This window comes from Danio rerio, chromosome 13 (genome assembly GCF_049306965.1).
Source record: "Danio rerio strain Tuebingen ecotype United States chromosome 13, GRCz12tu, whole genome shotgun sequence".
Taxonomy (NCBI): Eukaryota; Metazoa; Chordata; class Actinopteri; order Cypriniformes; family Danionidae; genus Danio; species Danio rerio.
The window spans coordinates 23,469,179-23,493,024 of NC_133188.1; the positions used below are offsets into that span (position 1 = coordinate 23,469,179).

General features: G+C 35.2%; 3 protein-coding genes across 5 annotated transcripts in view; 1 reads left to right on the plus strand and 2 right to left on the minus strand.

Moving 5' to 3' along the window:
- Positions 1-5,682, plus strand: part of atrnl1a (attractin-like 1a) — a 473,626-nt gene extending 467,944 nt beyond the window's left edge. Inside the window, exons 30-31 of one of the 2 annotated variants that reach the window (XM_073920776.1) lie at positions 388-1,241; positions 1,308-5,682. In XM_073920776.1, the coding sequence (XP_073776877.1) occupies positions 388-512 (125 nt within the window). In that variant the 3' untranslated portion in view covers positions 513-1,241; positions 1,308-5,682. Of the gene's footprint in view, positions 1-387; positions 1,242-1,276 lie in introns of both variants that reach the window. The other variant, XM_073920775.1, reaches the window with a different exon arrangement.
- The window catches only part of gfra1a (gdnf family receptor alpha 1a), a 293,308-nt gene that overhangs the window by 111,507 nt on the left and 157,955 nt on the right, over positions 1-23,846 (minus strand). The window lies entirely within an intron of this gene.
- apcs (amyloid P component, serum) lies at positions 17,855-19,880 on the minus strand. The gene is given in 2 exon segments (NM_001386308.1): positions 17,855-18,582; positions 19,721-19,880. Coding segments are annotated over 2 exon segments (726 nt in total). The 5' UTR covers positions 19,779-19,880; the 3' UTR covers positions 17,855-17,914.

The following is a 23,846-nucleotide window of genomic DNA, read 5'->3' on the forward strand; positions in this document are numbered from 1 at the left end:
TCTAACAATCAGGCTTTAGTGGATTGGAAGCTTCATTGTTGTGAAAAAGTTAAAGATAAGTATTTTGCACATTCCTTCTTTCTTTTTGTTTGTTTGTTTATTTGTTTGCTCGCTTACTCATATATTATTTACCTACACATTTATTTACTTATTTTTTCTGTGTTTATATAAAATGCTACCACAACATGACTGCAACATATGAAATAACACAAACAATTCCTGATTGTGAGCTGCTGTGATATTGACCGACACTTGCCTGTTTGATTGTGGATGAGGTTTGTTTGTTGCTAGTCCATTTGCACTCATGCCCTTCTCCTCACCTGCTGCCCTCCTTCTCTTTGATGCTCACTTCCTTCCTTTTCTGTGGTCTCCTCCTTCTCCCCGCAGGCATTACCATCGCCAGCGCTCTCATTGATGCGTCTCAGCAGAGGCCCGGCGACTTCAAAGACAAGGCCTTGAGTCTAAAGAGCCGCAAACAGCAGCATGCGGTGCACCAGGGAACCTGCGTTTGAAGCAACCGACTGACCCTCTCTTTCTCATCTTTCTGTTCTTCTCCTTATCGTCCAGCAGATGATGAGAGAGCAGCTCTTGAAGTGTAAATGACAAAGGAGGGTCAAGACATTAGTAGTCGTGTGTGGCTCCTCCTGAATTGCACGCTCCATAGTGGAGCTCCTATTCCCTCAGTATTGCTTGAACCTCTGTGGAGGACATCTGCATTTTGATTGCACACATTGGCTTCCTGTTTTTCCGACAGCTGTTTCTCAAAAAGGGAGGGAGTGTGTGAATAAAACTCACTCCAACCCAAAGTAGGAACAGGTTTCATGCCAGAATTAATCATGCGGTCACGTATGTCGAGGTACTGAAAATAAACCTGGCTTTATACTTTCGAGGTGACAGTGAGTGATATGTCTGTTGATGACTCGGTATTTACTGTTAACAATAGTCAGTGATGATTGTATGGTAAGCTTAATTTTAGAAGTCAGAATTGGATTTGGCGTGGAGAACTATCCCACCAAGCAATTTTGTGTTTAAAAGAAAATTAATAGACATTCAAACATAGATATGTTGATTAAGAAAAGGCTATATTTCAGCTGTCAGTGAAAATCTAGTATGGCCCATTTTCACTGAGTGGTACAGTCGGCATGGGTCACCCTTATCAGGCAAATGGTACCCTTTTGCTGGACGTGGTGTACGACACAAAGTTTCAGTCAACATCATTCTCACTCAAGGAAATGTCTACAGTAAAGCTGTATGGGTCGTTCACATATCATATGAGAAGCACTTCTCACTCAAGGAAATGTCTACAGTAAAGCTGTATGGGTCGTTCACATATCATATGAGAAGCACTTCTCACAAAACAGATGCTTTATACACATAAATACTTGTTAAACATGATTTGATTATAACTGCAGATCAATAATCGTGCAAAATAGCCTACTGCAACATCTGCGGTTATAAAAAACAAATAAATACAACACATATAGCGCATACAGACCTTACAGTCTCCGATATGTTACCAATTACAGAAAAAACTACACACAGCATACGTTTAGTCCTTATTTAGGTTCTAAAACAACATGCAACATATAGCTCACAGTCAGTGCAAACCTCTCATCTGTATCTTTGATCTTCACCAGCACATGTAACTACTTGTTAGAAAGTAATTTCATCATTCCGAGTTCATAATAGTCCAAAAGGTGATAATAATAGATATACAGGGCAGTTTGTTCATGTTTTAGGTTGCTGAAAAAATCTTTTTCTCCTTTGTTTTTTCACGCTTCACTCTCACGTTTGTTCATTTCTGAAACAAACACGTTATTATCATTAGCTCAAGAAGTTTGTTATTTCAAATATAGACATGTGCATGTAAACGTCACTGCACGTGGGCTCGCTGAATAAAGTGAATTCGCTCGTGCTTTAGACGGCCTATTAAAACAACAAAAGGACACTGCAGATTTTGTTCTTGGCTTAGTGGCTGTACATCAAGATGACAACAAGGTTTGTTTGAGCTCAGGTCGACCATGGTTTGTTATTATATGTATATAGCATTATGATTAAATGTCTCGACTGTATTTTATTTATTCATTCTTTTTTTTATTGGCTTAGCCCCTTTATTTATCAGCGGTCGCCATAGCGAAATTAACTTCCAACTTATCCAGCATATGTTTTACGCAGTGGATGCCCTTCAAGCCTCATCCCATCACTGGGAAAAGCTGTGTATTTAAAAATAGCAATTCCTTTGTTTTCATTCTCCCGGCTTGTGCAGGAGCTAGTAACGTATCCCTGTAAACCATTACCGTTCAACTGTGTGTCTAGCTCGGTCTTTTGGTACCCTTTTGTCGTGTAAGGTAGCCTTTGGAAAGGGTACTCAAAAATTGTTTCACTTTCTGGTACCTTTTGACAGTGGAAACAGCCATAAAATTGTACCATACCATACAACTCAGTGAAAACGGACCAGTAGATGCCCAACAATAGTCCAGAATAGTCCACTTTGTTCCTGTCTATATGATGAAAACATTTATTGCCGAGTAGGTGTACGACATCAAAAATCATGTTAAAAATGCTAAACGATTTTGTCAAAACCTTGACGTCCATTTCACTTTCACACATTGATGCCCAATTGAATAGCAAAATAAAGACACAAAAGTATTCTAAAATAATATAACTTTTATTCAACTGAAAGCTTCATCACAAATATTAAATTTACACTGGATTTCGTTTCTCTTCAATGCTTGATCAACATCTAGAAAAAATAAAAAAATAAATCGGAAATCGATTACAGGAATGTCTTGTATATTAAATTTTTTGACACATTTTAATGCCAGTGTTAGATGTCAAGGTAGTTAACTGACATCAAAACAATTAGCATTTTTGTATGTTTTTTGACATCACAGTGCCTACTGTGTAGACGTCTTTTTAACATCAGGCTATAAGATACATTAGGGTATATTTACACAACAAAATTACATTTTCTTTTGCTTTTTTGAAAAGGTTAGTGTAAATACAAAACAAAATGCCGGTTTATGCATTCCAGGACTGTAGTTGTTGATGTCACTTTGTAAATAAAACTATACAAGCAGTCTACCATTGTTGTTTTAGTTGTCAATCCATGTCTATTGACCTTATTCTAAAATGCGGAAGTGCGCCTGTTTTCGCGATTGTCTTAGAACTTCCGTTTCAGTCGCCTATGGGAGAAATGACAAGGAATAATAAACGGCAAAAAAACGGTCAAACTACTTGCTCTACAAACAAATGTTTGCATGACTATACAGACCAAGTAGAATAATATAACAAGGAAATATCAGGTTGCAACATCAAACAGCGAAACGAGCAGTTTTTAATGTCTAAAAATGAATGGAAGTGAATGAGACCGGAAGTCTCGTGCCAAAAAGATTCAAATGGCAGCGGCCGCTCGTCTGCGGAGAATAAGGTCAATAGACTGAATGTGTAATATGCATGTGCATGAGGTCACTGTTTACATGATTTTATAGTTTACAATCATGGAAATCACCTTAAAAATTGCGCACTTTAAAACACGTCTGCTAAAGTTATGAATTTAAGGAACAGGCAAAATGTATAAAACATCTTTAGTTTTTAGTTGAAAATGGTGTTGTGTAAACGTACCCTTAGTGCTCAAACTAGACAAGCACTTAAAAGCTCGTAGTCTATAGGTGCATCCCAAATTGCATACTTATGCACTGTTCTATGCCATTTTGTAGTATAAATAGTGTAAGTAGTGTATTCACATACACAAAAAAAACCTCTTAAAAGAATAAGTGCACTTTAAATACTCATCCAACCGTTAAAATGAAATGTGGATTGTCGGACACTTTGTGCACTCAACAGACGATGCTTTGCTCATGTAGTGGAAGGGGCGGAGTTTTCGGGCACTGGTGGTAGATTACTTTATTTATTTATATTGTAAAAGCAGTATTCTCCTACGAGAGGGATTATACCACATCCTGATGGTGAATGGGATTATACTAATGCAGCAGGTATTTGGTAGTTTGGTCAATAATTTTGCTAATTTGGCATCTGTCATCTGGGAAACGGTTTGAATTTCCTCTTAGTAAAAACTTTTAGTGTTCCTCTTGGGATGACACTACATTCACATACTATGCTGTTAAGTGTGTAAGTGCATAGGTACACGGATAAGAGTATAGTGTATAGTGTGCCATCTGGGATGCAGCTTGTGTCTTTTGGCTTTGAGGTTGTTGTTGAAGAACAAAATTGTGTTACAATTTACTCTAAAACTATTTTCTTTCTGAAATGTCCCTTAAATTTTATACATAACTACAATTTTAGGAATTAAAGTGTAAAAGCAAAATGAAAGGTCAGGTGGCACTGGAGACTTAAATCACAGAAATAAGTTACATTTTTATTTACATTTTAGAAAAGCTAGATTAATAAAATGGAAAATTATTTTAAATCAAATCATAATTTTCATGAATGTACTATATTTATCAATACGTCTTTAATTAAGATAAAATGCTATAAATCAGAATCTTACCAACATTTACAGTTAACAACATTTTTATCCAAATGCCAAAAATTAAACATTAAAATAGTTTTGTTTTGTTTTTTGTTTCGTAAAGCAGTTTTTAATTTTGCAGACTGGTTTGGTATTCAAATATCTTACAATTGACAGATACTGTATGTGCAAATGAAGAGCTTTCCACAAATGAAGGGGATATACAGTACATTATAATGGTTCTGAGGGGAAAATCACAGGCTTGAATGTCTATGTTTATGTCTAGTAGTCATCAAACTAAATTTACCCTTAGTATCTGTTCATGTCTGTTTAACATGTTGATAAAAAATGTGTTGCCTGTATATCTATAATTGTAAATTGTCATATTGTTTTAATGTAAAACTGTATAATGTTATGTCTTCTGAAATTCCACAAATCTCACATGCACGTTTCATTGCATTTTCTTAGTGTTTCCAAAACCAACATGTGTTGCAATTAAACCCTTTATTATATTGAATCCTTTATAATAATCATTTTTCCTGGTCATATTTGTGTGAATCGTGCTTTAATAAACCAGCCTAAAGGTATAGTTCTCCCAGAAATATAAATCATGTCATCATTTACTCGTCCTCCTGTCAGTCTAATCCTGTATGCAATTTACTTCTGGACAAAGGGGGGGGGATCTATATTTTGGTAATTATAATTCCAGTGCCCATTGACTTCCATTGTTTTGACTTTTTATATTTATATATTGACTTTTAGACTGATGACAGAGTTTATTTCTTTGGGAGAACAATGAAATGGGAGCCACATACAGTATTCTAATTTCCAGAGACTTTTTTTTGGGTTTTCATAACAAATACTGATTCAACTTTATCTGAAAATATCTGCAAACTCTTGAATGTGTGTGTATAATATCTAACAAATATATCACTTGTTTGCACTGTTACACAGGTCACTAATGTATAATATTACTGCACTACAGAAACAATGTCATCGTGTTGTCTCTTGTCTCTCTAAGGCATTTGTTTTTGTTTATTTATTCTCATTTGCATACTTGAGTCGTAACCTTTTGTAAAGTGTTTAAATGCTAAGGAGTTTTCTGGTCTTACAGCGTTATGTAATAATTTACTCTCTACAAAATCAAATGAAATGCCGCCAAAGAACGTTCATGTTTATGCAAAAATAAACATTTTGATAAATCTGTTAAATGCTTTAGTTTTCTTTTTGAAACTCTGTGATCTACCGAGTCATACAGTAAAAACTGTGTGGGCTGAGTGACATTTTCTAACAATAAAGTACAAAAAACATAATGAAAACTAAAAAAATCTGAAGATATACATTTCATTATGTCTTTGAATTAGCTGCTTTCATGCTTAGTTTTTCTATTGATGAATCATCTATTATATCTGTCCTTATAATGTTTGTTTATTTGACTCACCAAGTGAGACTGGAAAGCTGTTCAAATATCATCTACAAAAACACACAATGGTGTAACAAACTAGTTGCTATATTGATTTCATCTTTTTTTCCCCACATTATTCACCTATGTTAGTCATTAGGTGCTGTTGCCACAGGTGTTACATGGAACAGGTTATGTAGAATCATACACAACAGATTTGCATGACTTTTCAGTGAGTTTGCAGTAAGATTGTAGACAGCTGTTTGAATCTTCTACTTGCTGATGTTGTTATTGGATCAATCTGGATCAAACCCAGCAAGTTAAATACCAGAGAAACTTTCAGTTTGACTTTTCTGAACATTTTTCAACTACCTGTCACTTTTGCTGTGTGTTACGCTTTTGACGATGCTAAACATTAATAAATGTGTGGATTAGAGATGCACAATGTATCAGCTGCCAATATTGGATTCATATTAAACTATCTGCACATCTCCAATAATATGAAAAAGACAGATACTAAAGGTTAATTACAAGAAGGCAATGAGCTGCATGTCTTTTTAAAAGAATCCAACGATTTTCTTAGAGCAAAATCATTAAATATTTGCAAAAACATATATAATATGTAAAACCAGTAATGCAGCTGGTGTGCACCACTCTCAAACATTGGCAGAACACCATTAGGCTAAAACATCTTGAACAATAACTGACTAATGAGTCAGTATTTTTCAGGAGCAGCAAAATGTATAATATGCATAAAAACAGCACTGACTTTAAATGTAATAAATATGTTCTATTATATGTCAAATAAAAATGTAATAATGTGAAAAAAAAGTTAAATGGCAAAAATTACCTTTAAAGATTGTCTCTTTTATCTTAACTTGTGCCTCTTAAAAAATGTTGAACAGTTGAATGTTAAATATATATTTTTTATTATGAAAAATAATAGATTGTACTGTAATACTATATGCAATTGACATATATATATATATATATATATATATATATATATATATATATATATATATATATATATTTATATATATATATATATATATATATATATATATATATATATATATATATATATATATATATATATATATATATATTTATATTTATTTATTTATTTATTTATTTATTTATTTATTTTTATGATTTTATTTTTTGATTATTTATATTTCAGTATTCCAAACTATACTTAATGCACATAATGTATAACTCAAAGTGTGTGTTTGTTTCTGTAGGATGACATTTTCATGTATTACCCCTCCTCTGCTGTGGTTAATACATTTCTGTAAGATTTGAAGCATTATATCAGTTGAAAGTGGGTTTATGTGTTAATAGGTTGCATTCTGTCATGTTTAAATGAAAACATTTTAATTCTTGTTGGGATATAATTATATGCTCAAGCGAGTAACAAGGTTGACAGTTTAATTGGGCATTACAAGTCCAATCATAAAACTGTGGAACACATTGCTTCTAGCCTTTAGAGAGATTTACCGCTGATATTTTTCAGTTAACAGTTATAGCAACAGGGCTGACATTTTAAGATCTGTATAGAATGAATAATATAAGGGGTAAAAATACATTTTATCATAAAGAGTACACACAGAAAAGTTGAACATAGTTTATATAATTGTTTGTTGCTTTAATAATTAAAAATTATTATATACTCACTCTCCTTCAGCTTGGTTCCTGAATTATCAGGCGTCACCACAGCGGAATGAAATGTCAACTAATCTGGAACATTTTTTCATTCTTTGAATGATCTTCCAGCTGCAATCCAGCACCCATACACTCTCTCATTCCCACACACACTCACACACTACAGCCAATTTAGTTCACCCAATTGACCTATTCTGCCTGCTTTTTGCACTCTGGCAAAACCCACACCAACATGGGGAGAACATGCAAACTCCACACAGAGATGCCTTCTAGCCCAGCCGGGAGTCGAAACAACGACCTTCTTGCTGTGAGGTGACAGTGCTAACCGCTGAGCCACCGTGCTGCCCAATAAATAAATAAATCAATTATAAAACTCTTTAATCAGCACCCTAACAAGTCAACCATGAACCAGTTTAGCATTTCTATGGCGATGCAGAGGACGTGGCTTGCACAGTTACATGTTCCAGCCTCCTCTGCACCTCCCAGCCTTACAGTGAGTTTGCGAGGGGACCTTAGGATTACAATGGGAGCCTCTGCTCTTACCGACCCTTTACAACGCCAGAGAGTATGGGCGTACTCACACTATGCTATCCGGCCCGTTTCCCGGATCGTTTGAGAAGAGTGAGTGCGCTGAATCAGGCTCAGGGATGGTTCACTTGGCCGGCCCTGGCCCGGTTGGAAGAGGTGGGCCTGAGCGCGGTTCACTTGGGCTTCGGCGCGGTACGCTTGTAGTGTGAGTGCAAATCGCGCCAAACCCGAAACTGAAAGCGAGACATGACGTTTCATATGGATTAATAATCAATCTTACTGTTCAATGAACGAAAACTGCCGTAGTTTATTAAACACGCAAACCCCTTACAGCACGACAGCTTAAGCAGACCTCCTCAATCGTGCAGCACGAGGGCTTTATGATTGCTTATTAGCGCCAAAAGTGGCGGATCTGTTCTGCGGAATATCTGACTGCGTCACCGCATCCCTAAGGACTGTTTAGCGAAATATTTGACTGCATGTCACTGCATATCAAACGATTGAAACGATATCACTAGAGAAATCTCCTCTGTGCTAAGCGAGAGCACTTACTGAACAACGCAGCATCGATGATGTAAGCGTGCCCAGGCCCGATTGTTGTGTGAGTGCGGGCAGTCGGGGGAGACAGGAGGAGGGACAAGCGTGCTTTGGCCCGGTTCGAGGCAACTGTACATAGTGTAAATACGGTCTTTGTGGCAATTCCCCAGGTTGAGAAGATGATTGCGGTAAATCTTGGTTCACTAGGTGTCTCCACCTGAGGATATAGGCTTTCTGCATTAGGTGCCTCTTCATCACATGCGTTGGCCACGCACCAGTGCTTCCAAGCACAGGCACTGGCCAATCTTCATGAGGGTGGTCCTTCTTTAGGGGTCGTGCACAATCTCTGGATGGAGACAGACTTTGCTTTGATTACCACTAAATCAGCTGTACCTTAGGGAAGGTGATGGCCACACTTGTGGCCCAGAAACATCATCTCTGGCTGAACTTGGCGGTGAGCTAGCTTTCTTGATGACCACATATTGCAACATCATATGGGACTTAACCCAGGAGTTCTTATGGTAAAGGAGTAGTCCAGCAATATCAAGGAGGTCATCTATCGGTGGCCCAAGACTGCAGCTTTGGCAACTGTTTCTCTCCCGAGGACGTTCCCCTGTGGCATCTACCACCATTCCGCACCATGTCCGTCAGGACAACAACTGTGTCGAGCCATCCCTGAGACAAGAGAAGCTGCTCTGTTCCCGATAGAGGGCCAGAAATGATCAAACATCATCTTGCAGCTTGCCCAAGGGCTACGGCTGTTTTTAGACAAATCAGAGTGATTGTCAAAAGTCTAAACAAATCTTTTTTGAGGAGAATGTACAGTAGCGTAGACAGAGAACTGGTCAAAATTTCACTTTATAGTGAAGAGAGCATGTTTAATTTATTTAGCCGTGATCTTTATCATCCAACTGGGGAGATACTGAACCTAAAGTGTGTGCAGAAGTTTCTAAAAGGTGGAGGTGAAGTGTCATGGTGTTTCTTATATACATCACAGAGAAAATGCAAATGTCAAATTAGAAGCTCCTTCAGCAACAGGTGGATCCTTCCCTGCATTCATTACCATTCAGAAGAGTGGATCAAGATCACAGTAGAACACTGAGACTGACAAGTGTCTGTGAGAGCCTAGTGATGTCCTCAGAGATGTCCAGTCTTGTTCTATGATTGTCCGTGCTGCAGTCAGTGTTGTTCTGCAATTTTGATAACTAATTTTGATTTCCACAGAATAAAGTGTTTTGTCCATTTCAGTTATTTTGTAAAACCCTGCTTCAAGTGTTCATAAATTGTTCTTTCATTTTGATCTCACATGTATCAAAAGGACACAAATGGTATCTACTTCGCACAATGAGTCATGCTTGGTTTGGTCTCAGATGACCGTAGTATCATGAACTCATGATCGTCAGCCCTCCTCTGCCTATTGTGTCTGAATAGCAGTAGTCAGAATGGCCCTCATTTACAGATGATGGCCAGGCTTTACACCATTATGCTCCACTTATGTTTGGTAATGGCTGCCGTCTGATGCTGAATGATCAATGTCAGTGGAGACAGACTACAAAGCCCACAGTTGTTTTAGGATAACGTGGGAAGAATGACTCTCCAGTTGAGCTGGCCGTTCACAGCAGCCTACATCTGTGCTGACAATGACACCGCTTTATGCTCACCATTATGGTAAATGGATTATTGTGTCAGCGATGAATTCACATCAGTCAAAGTCATCAGGTTGCAAATGCGAGTCATGATGATCCGTTCGTTTTTAAGCGCTGAGATGATTATACAGAGCGAGTAAAAGAATGAGAAAGCTACTCGGGATGATTATCACGCATCCTTATTGCAAATGAAGTCGGAATAGCATAACCGTTCTGGCATTCAGTTAATTAGTCTTTATGCCTGTGTGTATAAACTGCCCACGACTGCTGTGAGCAAGAGAATAAAGGTTTGGAAAATAATACTTTGCAGTCGACTCACTTCCAGATGTGTATCAGCGAGTGAAATCTGGTGCACAAATTTCAATTCCCATGAATGGCTTTTTCATTTGAGCATAGCAGGTGGTGGTGATGTTTGTCTTGTCATTCAATCCAGGCAAAGACAAGACACATCTGCAGGGGTGGACATAAAGGTGCTGTAAGCAATTCCTTTATAGAATATAGAGTGGAATGATATACTGTAGAATGGTATAGTGTAAAATATAGAGAATCTATAAATACTGTGTATATAAAAAAGCTGAAAAATTATCTATCCTTACAAAAAAATATCTATATATTAAAAAAGGTGATTTTAGCGCTACAATTTATTTTAGGGTTCAGTTCTCGCTATTTACAAACCATTAACTACGACTTTTGCTTTAGTAATTTTTTTTATTTGCTGTTCATTAAAGCATTTACTGAAATACTAACTCTGTAGTGTTACTGGGGGTTATTAAAATATATTTTTCAGCACACTTACTTGTTAAATTCTACAAGGTTTAAAGAAGACATGTGATGTTTTTTAGCAGTCCATCATAAGCCATTGTCATGCCAAACCCCTTCTCAGAAGAAAAAGAGTGTTTATTGTGTTTACAAACGTGACAACAAAAGCTCGTCTGGATCAACTAAACACTTGATTTTTACTTTAGATTCTTAGAGGTTAATTTACATTCATTTATTTCCTGTTCATGGTTTAGTCCATTATTTATCAGTAGTTGTCACAGTGAAATGAACCGCCAACTATCCCAGCAAATGTTTTACACAGTGAATGGCCTTCCAGGTGCTTCCCAGTACTGGGAAACATCCAATCGTTCACATTCACTCTCATACTCTATGGACAATTTTAGTTAATCCAATTCACCTACAGCGTATATCTTTGGACTGGGGGAAAACAGGAGCACCCAGAGGAAACCCACGCTAACATGGGGAGAACATGTTAATATACAATATATTAGCAAAATATAACATACAGTACTTGAGTGATTAATTTATTTCTATTAAGTTGGTCTGTTGTTTTGTAGATATTGGCTTTACATATCGATGCCCAAAACAATGATGACACTAAGTGAAGTTTCACAAACCAAAACTTTATAAACTTCATACTCTATCTTCTTTTTGGAAAAAAAAAAACACTCTGTATCCTTTCCTTTTCCCTCCTCCTCAATTCTATGATAGGGCGACACAGCAACTCAGTGGCTGGTGTTGGTTCAAGTTCTAATTGAGCCAGTCAGCACTCTCTGTGTATAGTTTGCATGTTTTCCCTGTGTTTACCTGGGTTTTCCCCGTGCACTCCGGTTTCCTCCAATAGTCTAAAAACATGTACATAGGCAAATTGTAATAACAGTCTCAAGCACTTACATTCATACTGAATCAATTCTTATAGAACCACCATATTAACCAAAGTATAGATAAAAAACGAACTGGGGGCTCTCGAGAAATATCTGATCTCATATCCCTCCTAATACTCATTGACCTGGCAGGAACCTTGGGCTCATCTATCTCCGAGCTCAGGGTTCTCTCCTAGGACAGCATGCAAAACCTGCTGTTATAGTCGAGTATTATCTAAGTGTGAACTCTTGAAACCATGACGCTAAACAGAACAAAAGTGGAATTGATTGCTTTAAATGTCGGTCAGACAGCCTTGACAAGTAAAACCTGTGATAGAGCATTAAATACCAGTCTAAAGATATGTTTGTCCAAAACTAAAGTTGGGTTTTTAAATCCAGTTTTAAATCTTCACAAAATCCTTGCATATCACCAATCTTCTCAGATTTCCTTCACTCAAATATGCAACCTGGTGTGCGATTTATACATTGATGATCGGGGGGTCAACTTTTTCAGGTATTTTGTGTAATACATGCTTCAGTCGTAAAGGCATTTTTTTTTTAAATTTAAATCTAGTTTATTAATGAAACTTATTTAAGTTGTCAGTGTTTTGAGGGATATTTTGTGTATTTTGACCTACCGAATCCTCTGATTAGCTATTTCAGACGTTACTGTAGGTCAAACTACAAACTTTGTCTACTTTGACTTTACCTTCAGGCTATATGTAGATACAAACACCTCTCTGTCTTGTGAACACTTATGATGTCTATCGATGCTCTAGATCTGCCAATTTCAGACTGTTGAATAATTTTTTCTTGCATCGTCTGATCGGCATGATAATGCATTCGCAATGGTATGAACCGATACAGTCAAATGTATATTTATATTATCTAATATTTTAATTATTAACATTATCATTTAAAATACATATCAAAGTGAACATTTTTTTTTCAGCATTAAAGGGCTGGCCTACCATACACTAAGGTATTAAAGTTTACATTAACCAGAATTTTATTTCAGTATGATGATATATTTCCAATTGAAATGAAATATTGGGTAGGTGCAGAGTTTTATTTTTCCCCTTCTCCTCTAAACAAACTAATTGTTGCCCAAACCATCAACTGACTCGTGAAAGTACTGCCAATCCAGAGTAGAATGTTATTATGTTAAAAACTAAGCTGAATAATTCCTTTATATATATATATATATATATATATATATATATATATATACACGCCCCAGGGTGTGTGTAAATACACATTTCTCCAGTGAGCCTATTCCCATACACTGTGTAAAATAAGGGAAGACGAAGAGCAAGTCTGTTTATTTCACCTCTCTGGCTCAATCGGTCCGGTATTTCAGCTCTCACCTTGTGATGGCCCCTCCCTGGCATATCCCCTTTGAAGAAGCTTTCTTCTCTGGAACCTCAGGTGTGGTCCATAGATGAAGCATGAAGGACTTAGGTGACCTACCGATAAGGTGGTTAACACCATCACTCAGGATACAGCACCCTCTATGAGGCATGCCTACGCCCTGAGGTGTAGTCTATTCACTGGTTAAACAGGTGTGTTTCTGACAGATCACGGTCATTCACCCGCTCATTCTTATTCTCATTCTCCACATCTGTAGTTCTTTAAGGTTTGCGTTCATACACTTAATATGCACACCCAGGGTGCTACATGGGGAATTGAGGACCCTCTTAGGAAACACAGCCTAACTTACTTTCTATTTTAAACTAGTTTCATACTATAGTTTAAAATATAAAAACCTGGTCTGTAATGTTTTACCTGTATGCCTGTTTGTTGTGATGTTTTATTTTGTTTTTCAGCAGGGTTGTAAAGTGACAGTAAAAACAACCGGATTTTATATTTATTAGCACGCTGTATTTTCTGTATGTTTATCTTTAAGATTGTTGTTTTTAGATGAGTTTGCAGGTCAATTAGAATAAAATATACTCTTTCTAAACACATGAATGCATTTTTATGCAACATAGATTTACAATAGTTAAAGTACCCCAAAAAAATAAATAGGTGTTACAAATATCTTTATTAGTAGTTAAAATGGGATGCAGATTTGTTTTTTTTTTAAGTTCATTAAGATGTCCTATAAGAATGGGTATTGTTTAGCTGGTATAGGCTACAATGTACAATTTTGTTTGGTGAAAATGCCAAGTGGCTAGTAACTTTGGAAAATTACTTGCTACTAGTGAGCAAACAGATAATGTCAAGCCCTGTATGTATGTATGTATGTATGTATGTATCATATGTATCAACAATTGGAGTAATCTGGCAGAGGGTCAGAAAAAGGCACAACACATGGAACCTGGTAGCCTTTATTCCATGATATGTCATTAAGTGTTGAAAGCAATGCAATCACCGAAAAAAGACAGCAACAGTACCCATTTACTTTTTCAGTTGCCTTTGATACAGCAGAAATTTTATTTTATGGATTGTAAAAAATTTTTTTAAAGAACTATACATTTATATTTATTTATAATAGGTTTATTTGTGCAAGTTTTTTTGTCACACTCTGATTGATGGAAATCCTTTCTACAGAGAAACTCACCCTGATGAATAAGTTGGTCATAATGTATGCTGATGGCTTGATGATACCTGTATATTCCATTGATTGCAGATTTGTATTTCATTTTGAATCATTCAATCAAGTCAATTCTTAAGTGTTGACAATTAAGAAAACACTTAAGGATCTCAGTTGATGTCTTCACTTTGAGTGTTTTAAATAAATCTGGAGTGTGCCAAATGCACTGAAAAAAATGATGTCAGCAAAGTTGTTGCAAACAATTTACATGTGTTGAATTTTAACAAACAAATTAAATTTAGTAATGTTCAACTTAATTAGTTTGTTCAAATGCAGCCCAAATAAATTGTTGACAACCACTTAACTAAAAAAATCATCTTTGATTTTTTTTCAGTGTGGAATAGACATACAGAGAGTAAAGAATAAGCCAGATATGATGGGACATGATAAAAGATTGGTTTGAACATTGCTAAAACTCTTTTTTTTTTACCACCGAAGGAAGCAGAGCACTTTAAAACGGTTGAAAACAGTTCCCCAGCTTCTGACTGGCAGGTAAAATAACACAGTTATACCAAAACCAGAAGAGATGTAGAAAGAGGGGGCAGATAATCTGTAGTTAAACTTCGGATTTGCTTTAAACCAACAAAGCAAAGTCAGTGTTTATGTATCAAAAGTTGTACTTTCTTCAGCAAAACATTTCCAGAATCTTCTGCTTGAGTGCTGAGACCTGCAAACTCAAATAAACTCTCGACCACATCAGACCACTCTAAACAAACAACATGCCGCATATCAAAGAAACGCGGCAATTTTTCACAGACATATTGTCCTTGCATTTCAAGATGCAAACTTTGCCGCTGGACACTGATCAGACTTGCATGAGGTGTGTGTTCATTATGGGACGGTTATGGATGCAGTGTCGGGGGCTGCCATGTTAAAGATAGCTGTTCTCCCCTGCCAATGTTTGTTAGGGCCCCGCATGCCTGAAGCTCCTGAATCTGGCCCCTGACACCACACAGCATGAGCCAATAAGAGGCATGCTGCCAACTCTCTCTCCATGCTAATGTAACAGTATTATTCTACACTTATTAAAGCCCCTGAAGCTCTTGTAAATATTATCTGTTGAGCATGCCTGAGTGGCTGCATTCATTCATTCATTCATTCATCATTAGATAGATATTTCTAGAGCTATTTTATATAAACTGTCTTTAATTTTTTGAACCGCTAACAAAACATTGTGCAATAATGAAGCCACATTTTCAAAACTGTTTACACAGAGTGTAATACCAACAAGGACTCTTGGCCAAACTGTTCAGCTCATTGACCTACACAACAGTTTTTATCTGTCTCAAAATAAGCTTGTTTCAACAAACCACAATAATTCTCATTCAGAAAAAAAAAAACAAAAAACAGCAACATACAGTTAAACAGACCATCTGCAGTGTGAGGATAAACAATGAACCTCCTCCATTCGGCCTTTACTTTCACTTTTTCTTTCGTGGATAAGCAAACTGTTGTACACTCTACTGAAGACATCCATTAGCCTATACATAATTAATTTTGTTTGTGAAGCGCAACAGTTTATTTCAAAACTATTTCTAAATTCAGTTCTAATTTCCAGCAAACAAACAAATTAACAATAATTATGAAGTGTGGTCAAAAAACTGAGTTATATCCAAACACACATGCTGTGTAAAACATGCAAATTTAAGCTTGTTTTTAACTAAACAAATATAAATTTGCATATAATAAATAATACTGCTAATAATAATAACATTATACAAAAGTAAATTGTCATAAATAAAAAAAAAAAGCCGAGATGAAGTCATAAGGGCAGTGGTTTTTATATTTATGTAGAATGTTATAATTTTTGTGATATTTTAATCCTTTAAATCTTTTTCATTTGTAAAGATATTTGTGTATTTCTGTACATTCTGCATGTTTTAAGCAATGTGTAAGTGAGGCGCTCAACTAACGCGCTTTATGCTGGACATTAGACTGTCTATTGAACAGTCTATTTTATTTCTTCAAAATAGCAATGCGCCAACAATGTGCCTTAAAACACCTCTTTTCTAGACCTGAACACCCATGAGTCCACAAAGTGGCGCAAATGGATTTGCTATTTAAATTTAAATCATGCAACAAATATTTGGCTCTTACAAAATGTTTAATTGAACTGAATCGATGTTGTGTATTTTGTAGAATTGAGATACCAAGTCAGTGTGTTCATATCCCTAATATTCAAAACAATTATATCCTATACTTAACCCTATCTAATGTTGACAAATTAAATTGAAAATCTCCTAATGAGCTCTAAGTGGGTACTTTTCATATTTGGTCAATGTATTTTATAATGATTTGTGATGAGAAGGTGAAAACACAACAATTCATTCATTCATTCATTCGTTCATTCATTCATTCATTCTTTTATTTTTTTGCCTTAGTCCCTTTATTAATACGGGGTTGCCATAGTGGATTACAAAATTTAAAAATTTGTATAAAAACAATAATATACATTTTCTAAAATGTGTCCAAAAATATTCAGGATAAATTGAAAATGAAAGGTCAAGTGCATGGTAACCTTGAAGAATGGGGCATGGAAATGTGGGCTTTGTTGGTAAAGCAGAGTATAACTATTTTATTTTAGTTCTATTTTATTTGTTTACATTTTGTCATTTTCAATTTTATTTCTAAAATAATTATTACTGTTTGCCTGAGGCATGTTCACTTCATGTTCATTTGGGTTCATTCCATTGAGGTGATGGAAGGTGAGTGAGTGAATATTGTTTGATTTAAACACAACTTGTTATTTCCTATAAGTTTTAAGGTAACCTCTTTTAGTTTTTAAATAAAAATATCAAATGTTTTAGTGCAGTCTTTTAATACAACAAACTGTTCAACACGTCCAAGAAACTTCAAAGTATTTTATTTTAAACAAGAAATAATAATAATAATAATAATAATAATAATAATAATAATAATAATAATAATCGTAATAATAGAAAATAATATTAATAATAATAATAATAATCGTAATAATATAAAAAAAAATAATAATAATAATAATAGTTACTGCTATTATAACAATAAATAAATAAATATTGGCCTCTAAGTTTATAAATATTTAACATCTAATAAAGCCTTTTCTAAAAAAAAAAAGAACAAAACAGTTTAGAACAACTGAGCAAAAATAAAACATGAATGAATGAATAAATGAATGAATGAATGAATAATAAATAAATAAATAAATAAATAAATAAATAAATAAATAAATAAATAAATAAATAAATAAATAAATAAATAAATAAATAAATAAACAAACAAACCAAGCTACCAGGGCCAGGGTTCATTCAGAGTACATTGAGACTCAAGGTCACTGTGTCAACTTTACTTAAGCTGATCATTAAACTGAAACATTGCCAGTACACTGTTTATTCATTGATGTTTATTCATTTTGCATGTTACAATATAATGCAGTACAAAGGTGTGCTATGTCTGCTCTTCTTTGACTTTAAAGGTTACGTGATGCTTTTCATTGATTTCTGCGGACCCAAAAATGGTGTACATCAGATTGTGCCAGCTAATATAATCACCAAGTTTGTATTTGCTCTTTGCCTCCATGTAGGTCTTAATCTGATTGGTGGTTAGGACTTGATTGTGCATATGCACATCTGATATGAAACCTGTGAAGGTTTTGGACTGGGGAAAGGATCCACCAATTTGGGTCTGACACTGGCCGAGTGATATAACAGGAGCCCCTTTAAAAGCTTGCTTAGGACCAACAACCTTCTTAATGCTGGCTACTTCATTCACAAACATCTGTGCAAGAGCATTTTTGACATCCCATGTCACACAAATTGTGTTCCACTGATTCAGATTGAATGGCAAGCCTTTGAATTGGACCGGAGAGTTATGAATTAACAACTGGTATTTTTTGGTTTCAGCAGACCACGATAAGGAAATGTCTTGAGGATTGGATGGTGTGGCCAGTGAAAATAGACATGGGTTGGAGCTCTCTTGATCAGTGTAGAATCTCATACACACAGTGAATTCAGTCTGAGTCATGGATTCATTGGGATGGAGCTTCACCCAGGTGTTGGTGCTCAGTTCTGGGAACACGATGACCTTCTCCCTCAAGCATTTCCGTTCTGGTTGTTCTGTTGTTCACAAGATAACATGTATTTTCAACACTTAAGGTATTACAGATTTTGTGTGTGTGTGTGTGTGTTTTATAATATGAGCTGACATTTGTGTTTTATAGAGTTATTCATGCAGAAAATTTTGTCATCACTTACTTACAGTTTAACACTCTAAATTTATTATACATTTGTTTATCCTCGAAACACAAATGAAAGTGTAAAAATCTGAAATTACTTTCCTCCCCTGAGAAAAATTATGCTTCAAAATTTTAATTAAGAAATTATATAACATTAATTGAGCAGATCAGTCTAAGTCTTCTGAAGGGATGAACATCACTGAACAATCTTTACATTGTTCATATTTGGTCAGGGAAGGCATGTTTTGCTTACACATGCATGTCTGATAAGTAATAACCAATAAGATTAATTTCTATGCCTCCATAAAAAAATAATGAACCAACCGTGCATGTTAGTTCAATCAGGATTTTTGCAACTGATACCAACTGCTGATTTTCAGTCATTTAAGCTTTATGCAAAAGACATGTAAGCTCTCTGTTGACTAACTAGATGCTAGCCTTGTGCAAGTTATGCAATTATTATTATTATTAGTACTACTACTACTACTACTCCTACTACGCCTATTTGTGTATTTTTACACTTTACATAACTCATAAACTCATAAAACATTTTTTTTTTATTTTGTCCCTAAATTTATGATGAATTTTTGTACATTTTGTTGCTGTTTTGTCCTCAAGCCCTTTCTCTCTCCATCATCCTGACATTCTACACTGCCAAATTGCAAATGGTTTTTAAAGTAGTTAAATTAACTACAAACTGAGCACTGGATTTGACTATCAATGTATCAATGTTGATTAATCCAAGCATATCGAACAGACTTCCAATGGGAATTAAAATCTCTCATATTTGATGAAAAAATACCTGTATTTGTTTTCTAAAAATTAATAAATGACTCAAAGAATGAAAAGATAAGTAAAAGATGGCACGATGTTCATCTTGAGGTGAAATAACACACACAAAATAAAATGATAAAAGCAGTCTAAATTGTTGTTTTCTTGAGATCATTTGCTCTGTAGCATTAATTAGGCGATCGCTATCATTTAAAAAAGTATATTGTTGTTACACTGCATGTACTTACGAGACAATGCCAGACCACAACAGACAATGAAGATAACATATGACGCAAGCCTCCTCATGTTCCTTTTGGATTGAGCCGAGCAGCAGAGAAGTGTCTGATCTCTTCACTCTCCTCTTTTTATATTGCACTGATGAGGTGAGGGTATGTCATGTTAGTGCTGATTCATCAGTTTAGTCACAAGCATAGATAAGGAGTAGGGTTTCACAATTTGCTACAAAAGATATATATTGCGGTTCCAATTTTCACTGACATGATAAACTTTTAACCTCAGATGAAAATTTGTCAATAGAGCTGCATGCTGCTAAGAAATTGACAAAATAACAGACCTATATCTGCTGCCAATTAAACAGTTATTGTTTTAAGACTCTTTACACTTTGACTCACTCTTTACAAGAACCAAGAAAGCAAGTATTATAGGTGCTTCGATTTGTACTGTGGTCTCTTAGGTAATGGGAAAAGTAAGAAATCCTCACCAAGTATGAAAATGCCAACCCAAGCTCATTTTGAAAATGTAGATCTAAATAAAATTTCTGGAGATTGTGAAATACGTCACAGGAGGTAAGTTTCTTTTTTTTCTTTTTTTATTTATTTATTTAATTTTATTTTATTTTATTATTTTGCTGTTTTTGCGAATCCAGCAGAGGCTGCTGTGTATGCTTTTTGAGATCTAAAATTTATTTTCTCACAAAAATCCTCCAGGGGGTGCTGTCGACTGACTGACTGACTGACTGACCGACCGACCGACCGACCAATCGCCCCACCCACCGGCTTCCCTAAATGCAAATGATGGTGTTTTAAAAAGCACCGACTGACCAGCGCCTACCTATTTCTCTGAACCCAACTAATAGGGTTTGAAAAGCAATCTAGAAAAAGAAAAGCCCTTGCGACATCCTGATTTTTACCACATTTTCAGATTTTTCCACATTCATACCCTGTTATTTAATTGTTTATTTATTTATTTATTTATTTTTCTGGATATTTGTTTTGCCTTGCCTGTTTCTGAAACTGTACTTTACCGGACTTGAACTCTATCGCTGCAGTCAACTCATCTATGCCTCAAGTCCACCAACATGTGCTGCGAGCCACTGGACAATCTGGTTATGGCGGGAAAGCCGTCCATATGGAGGTAAGTGTTCAAATGCTAATGCAAAAAGTTTAAATATTGCAAGCTGATAAAAAAAAAAAAAAAAAAAAAAAATATATATATATATATATATATATATATATATATATATATATATATATATATATATATATATATATATATATATATATATATATATATTATTATTAGTTTAGACAAATCAATCCTCAGATAACTAACCAATGGAGTTATTTTTACCCAACTATAAGGTACAAAAGTTTTTATTTTATTTTACTGTGTGGTTTTGAGGTAGTGACAGGGGTCTCTTCATGGGACACCATCAGCATATTTCTCAAAGAGAATTGCATTGAATGAAATAAACTGAAATGTTATGTTGTGTTATATTCAGGATGAAAATGATCTCAAATGTACTGTTGTATTGATCTGGTTCTAACTGCAGTATTGTATTGCCTTGACAACATAAATGTTTATGCTTTTTTTATGTGGCATTTATTATATCCTGTAAATGCAGAGTATTTTTCCCCAAAATGCCACATTTACCACAGCAGCATGTCATAAACTATGCTTCACCTTTTTTTTATACACATTTTAAAATATTGCATAAAAATTCCTAATGTTAAAGCCAAGATATGCATAAATTTTGAAAATGCACATGAAAGTGTTTGCACACAAAAGAGTAAGATATATATTTTATCCCATAAAAAAAGAAAACAATGTGCATTAACTACCATGTAAACACATTTAACAAATAAATTTCACCATGCACTTCAAAAAAGTCATGAGATTTTGTTTTTAACAGATAATAACAACAAAGATAAAGACAATATTATGGCATTAATGTACAAATGAGCAGATCAACCAGCAGACCATCTTAGCCAGAGTCTGTCATCAAATTGGAATCGTTATTTTTACTTACCAGAACTGCACTGCACTCTAAAAGAATGGTCTCGCACCTCTAAAAGCTTTCACATTCATTTCAATCCATCTTCATCTTCTAAGGCCCAGGACATGTATTTTTTTAAGAAAAAGCCCCACAGTGACTTCTCCTACTGTAGCAAATTCCATATATCTTTTTTATTTGGTGATAGTTTATCAGTTAGTAATAATTGTGTTCTCATTGACTCATTGGATGAAAACAGTCCTTTTTTCATAAATGTTTTTATGTAAAATTCCAGTTTTCCACATACAGTGGTGTGAAAAGTGTTTGCACTTTACTGATTTCTTACTCTTTTGCTTGTTTGTCACAAGCTAATGTTTCAGGTCATCAAACTAATTAAGATATTAGTTAAATAAAACATCATGCAGTTAATAAATAATGGTTATTATTAATAAGGGAATATAAAATCCCAAACTACATAACACTGTGTGAAAAAAGTGTTTAAAGATGTAAAAACATTACTTGACTCTAGTTTATCATGCCTGAGTTACATTTCTCTAGCCACTCCTAGGCCTGATTACTACCACACCTGTTCGCAATCAAGAAATCAGCTAAATAGCACCTGCCTGACCAAGTGAAGTAGACAAAAGATCCTTAAAAGCTTAAGAGAATGCTCTGATTCAAAAACAATTGAGAAGGAATTAAATTAAAGATCTAGCAGTCTTGAAAATGTTATAAAAGCATTTCTAAAGCTTTGAGACTGCGGTAAACCACAGTGAGAGCCATTATCTACCAATAACCAAAAAATGGAACAGTGGAGAACCTTCCCAGTAGTGGCCGGTCAACCTAATTTACCCAAAGACCACAGCAACCACTAATACAAAAGGCCACAAAAGACCACATGGCATCCACCTCCGTTAAGGTGAGTGTTCATGAGTCCACCATAAAATAGAAGCAAAATTCCAAGAGGAAAACCACTGCTGAGGGGAAAAAAAAAAAAAAAACGCATATAAGGTCCTCTTAGTTTTGCCAAAAAACATTGATGTGATCAAGACTTTAGGGAAAATCTGGACTGTAGCGAGTAAAGTCGACCTTTTTGGAAGGTATATATAGTATGTGTGTGGCATAAATGTTACAATGCATTTCAGTAAAAAGAACATCACACCAACAGTAAATTGTGTTGGTGGTAGTGTGAAGGTCTGTGGCTGTTGTGCTCCTTCAAGACCTGGAAGACTTGCTGTCATAAATGAAACTATGACTTTATCTGTGTACCAAATATCCTAAAGGAGAGTGTCTGGCCATCTGTTAGTGACCCTTAAGCTGAAGCAATATTCAGCAGCAGGACAATAATTCAAAATAAACCAGCAAATCCACTTCTGAATGGCTGAAGAAAAACTAAATGAAGACTTTGACGGGGCCTAGTCAAAACCCTGACCTGAATCTAATTTAGATGATAAAAGGCAGTTCAAGCTATAAAATCCTCCTCCAATGTGGCTGATTTACAACAATCAGCACATATAAATGGCCATAATTTGTCCACAGACTCATTGCAAGTTATCAAATATTTGACAACAAAAAGTGCAAACACTTTTTCACACTGGGCTATGTTGTTTTCTCTTGATAATAAAAACCATTTCAAAAGTGCATGATGATTTACTTCTGTTATCTTTGACTAATTATATGCATTTTGCATCTTATTTTAAGTATTCTCACTGATTTTAAGTAACAGTTATGCAGCATCATTATAATGACTATTTTTAGTAACTATAATGTTAACTGGCTTCAGTTAAAGAGTAAATGTTTCCTTTAGAGGGAAAGTTTGAAAATCCCTGTCAGAAAGGCAACATCAGTAATCCAATACACTCAAATCAGATGCAAGGATGCCAGTATAACCTGGTAAATGATGATGAGGAATTTGCAGATAATCAACTTGAAACCGTAACAGAATATTGACATTGATTGTATAACCAATGCAGCTTTCTTGCCTTAGGCCATGTTTTCTCTGCATGTAGGAAACCCAGTTAATCTGTAACCTGTCAATCTGTAAACAATGTTGAATAAGATGTACAAACAGCATTACACATATTTTATTGTAGTGTGTCAGTAGTTCTGGGACCTGTTTCAGAAAGGAGGTTAAACTGGAG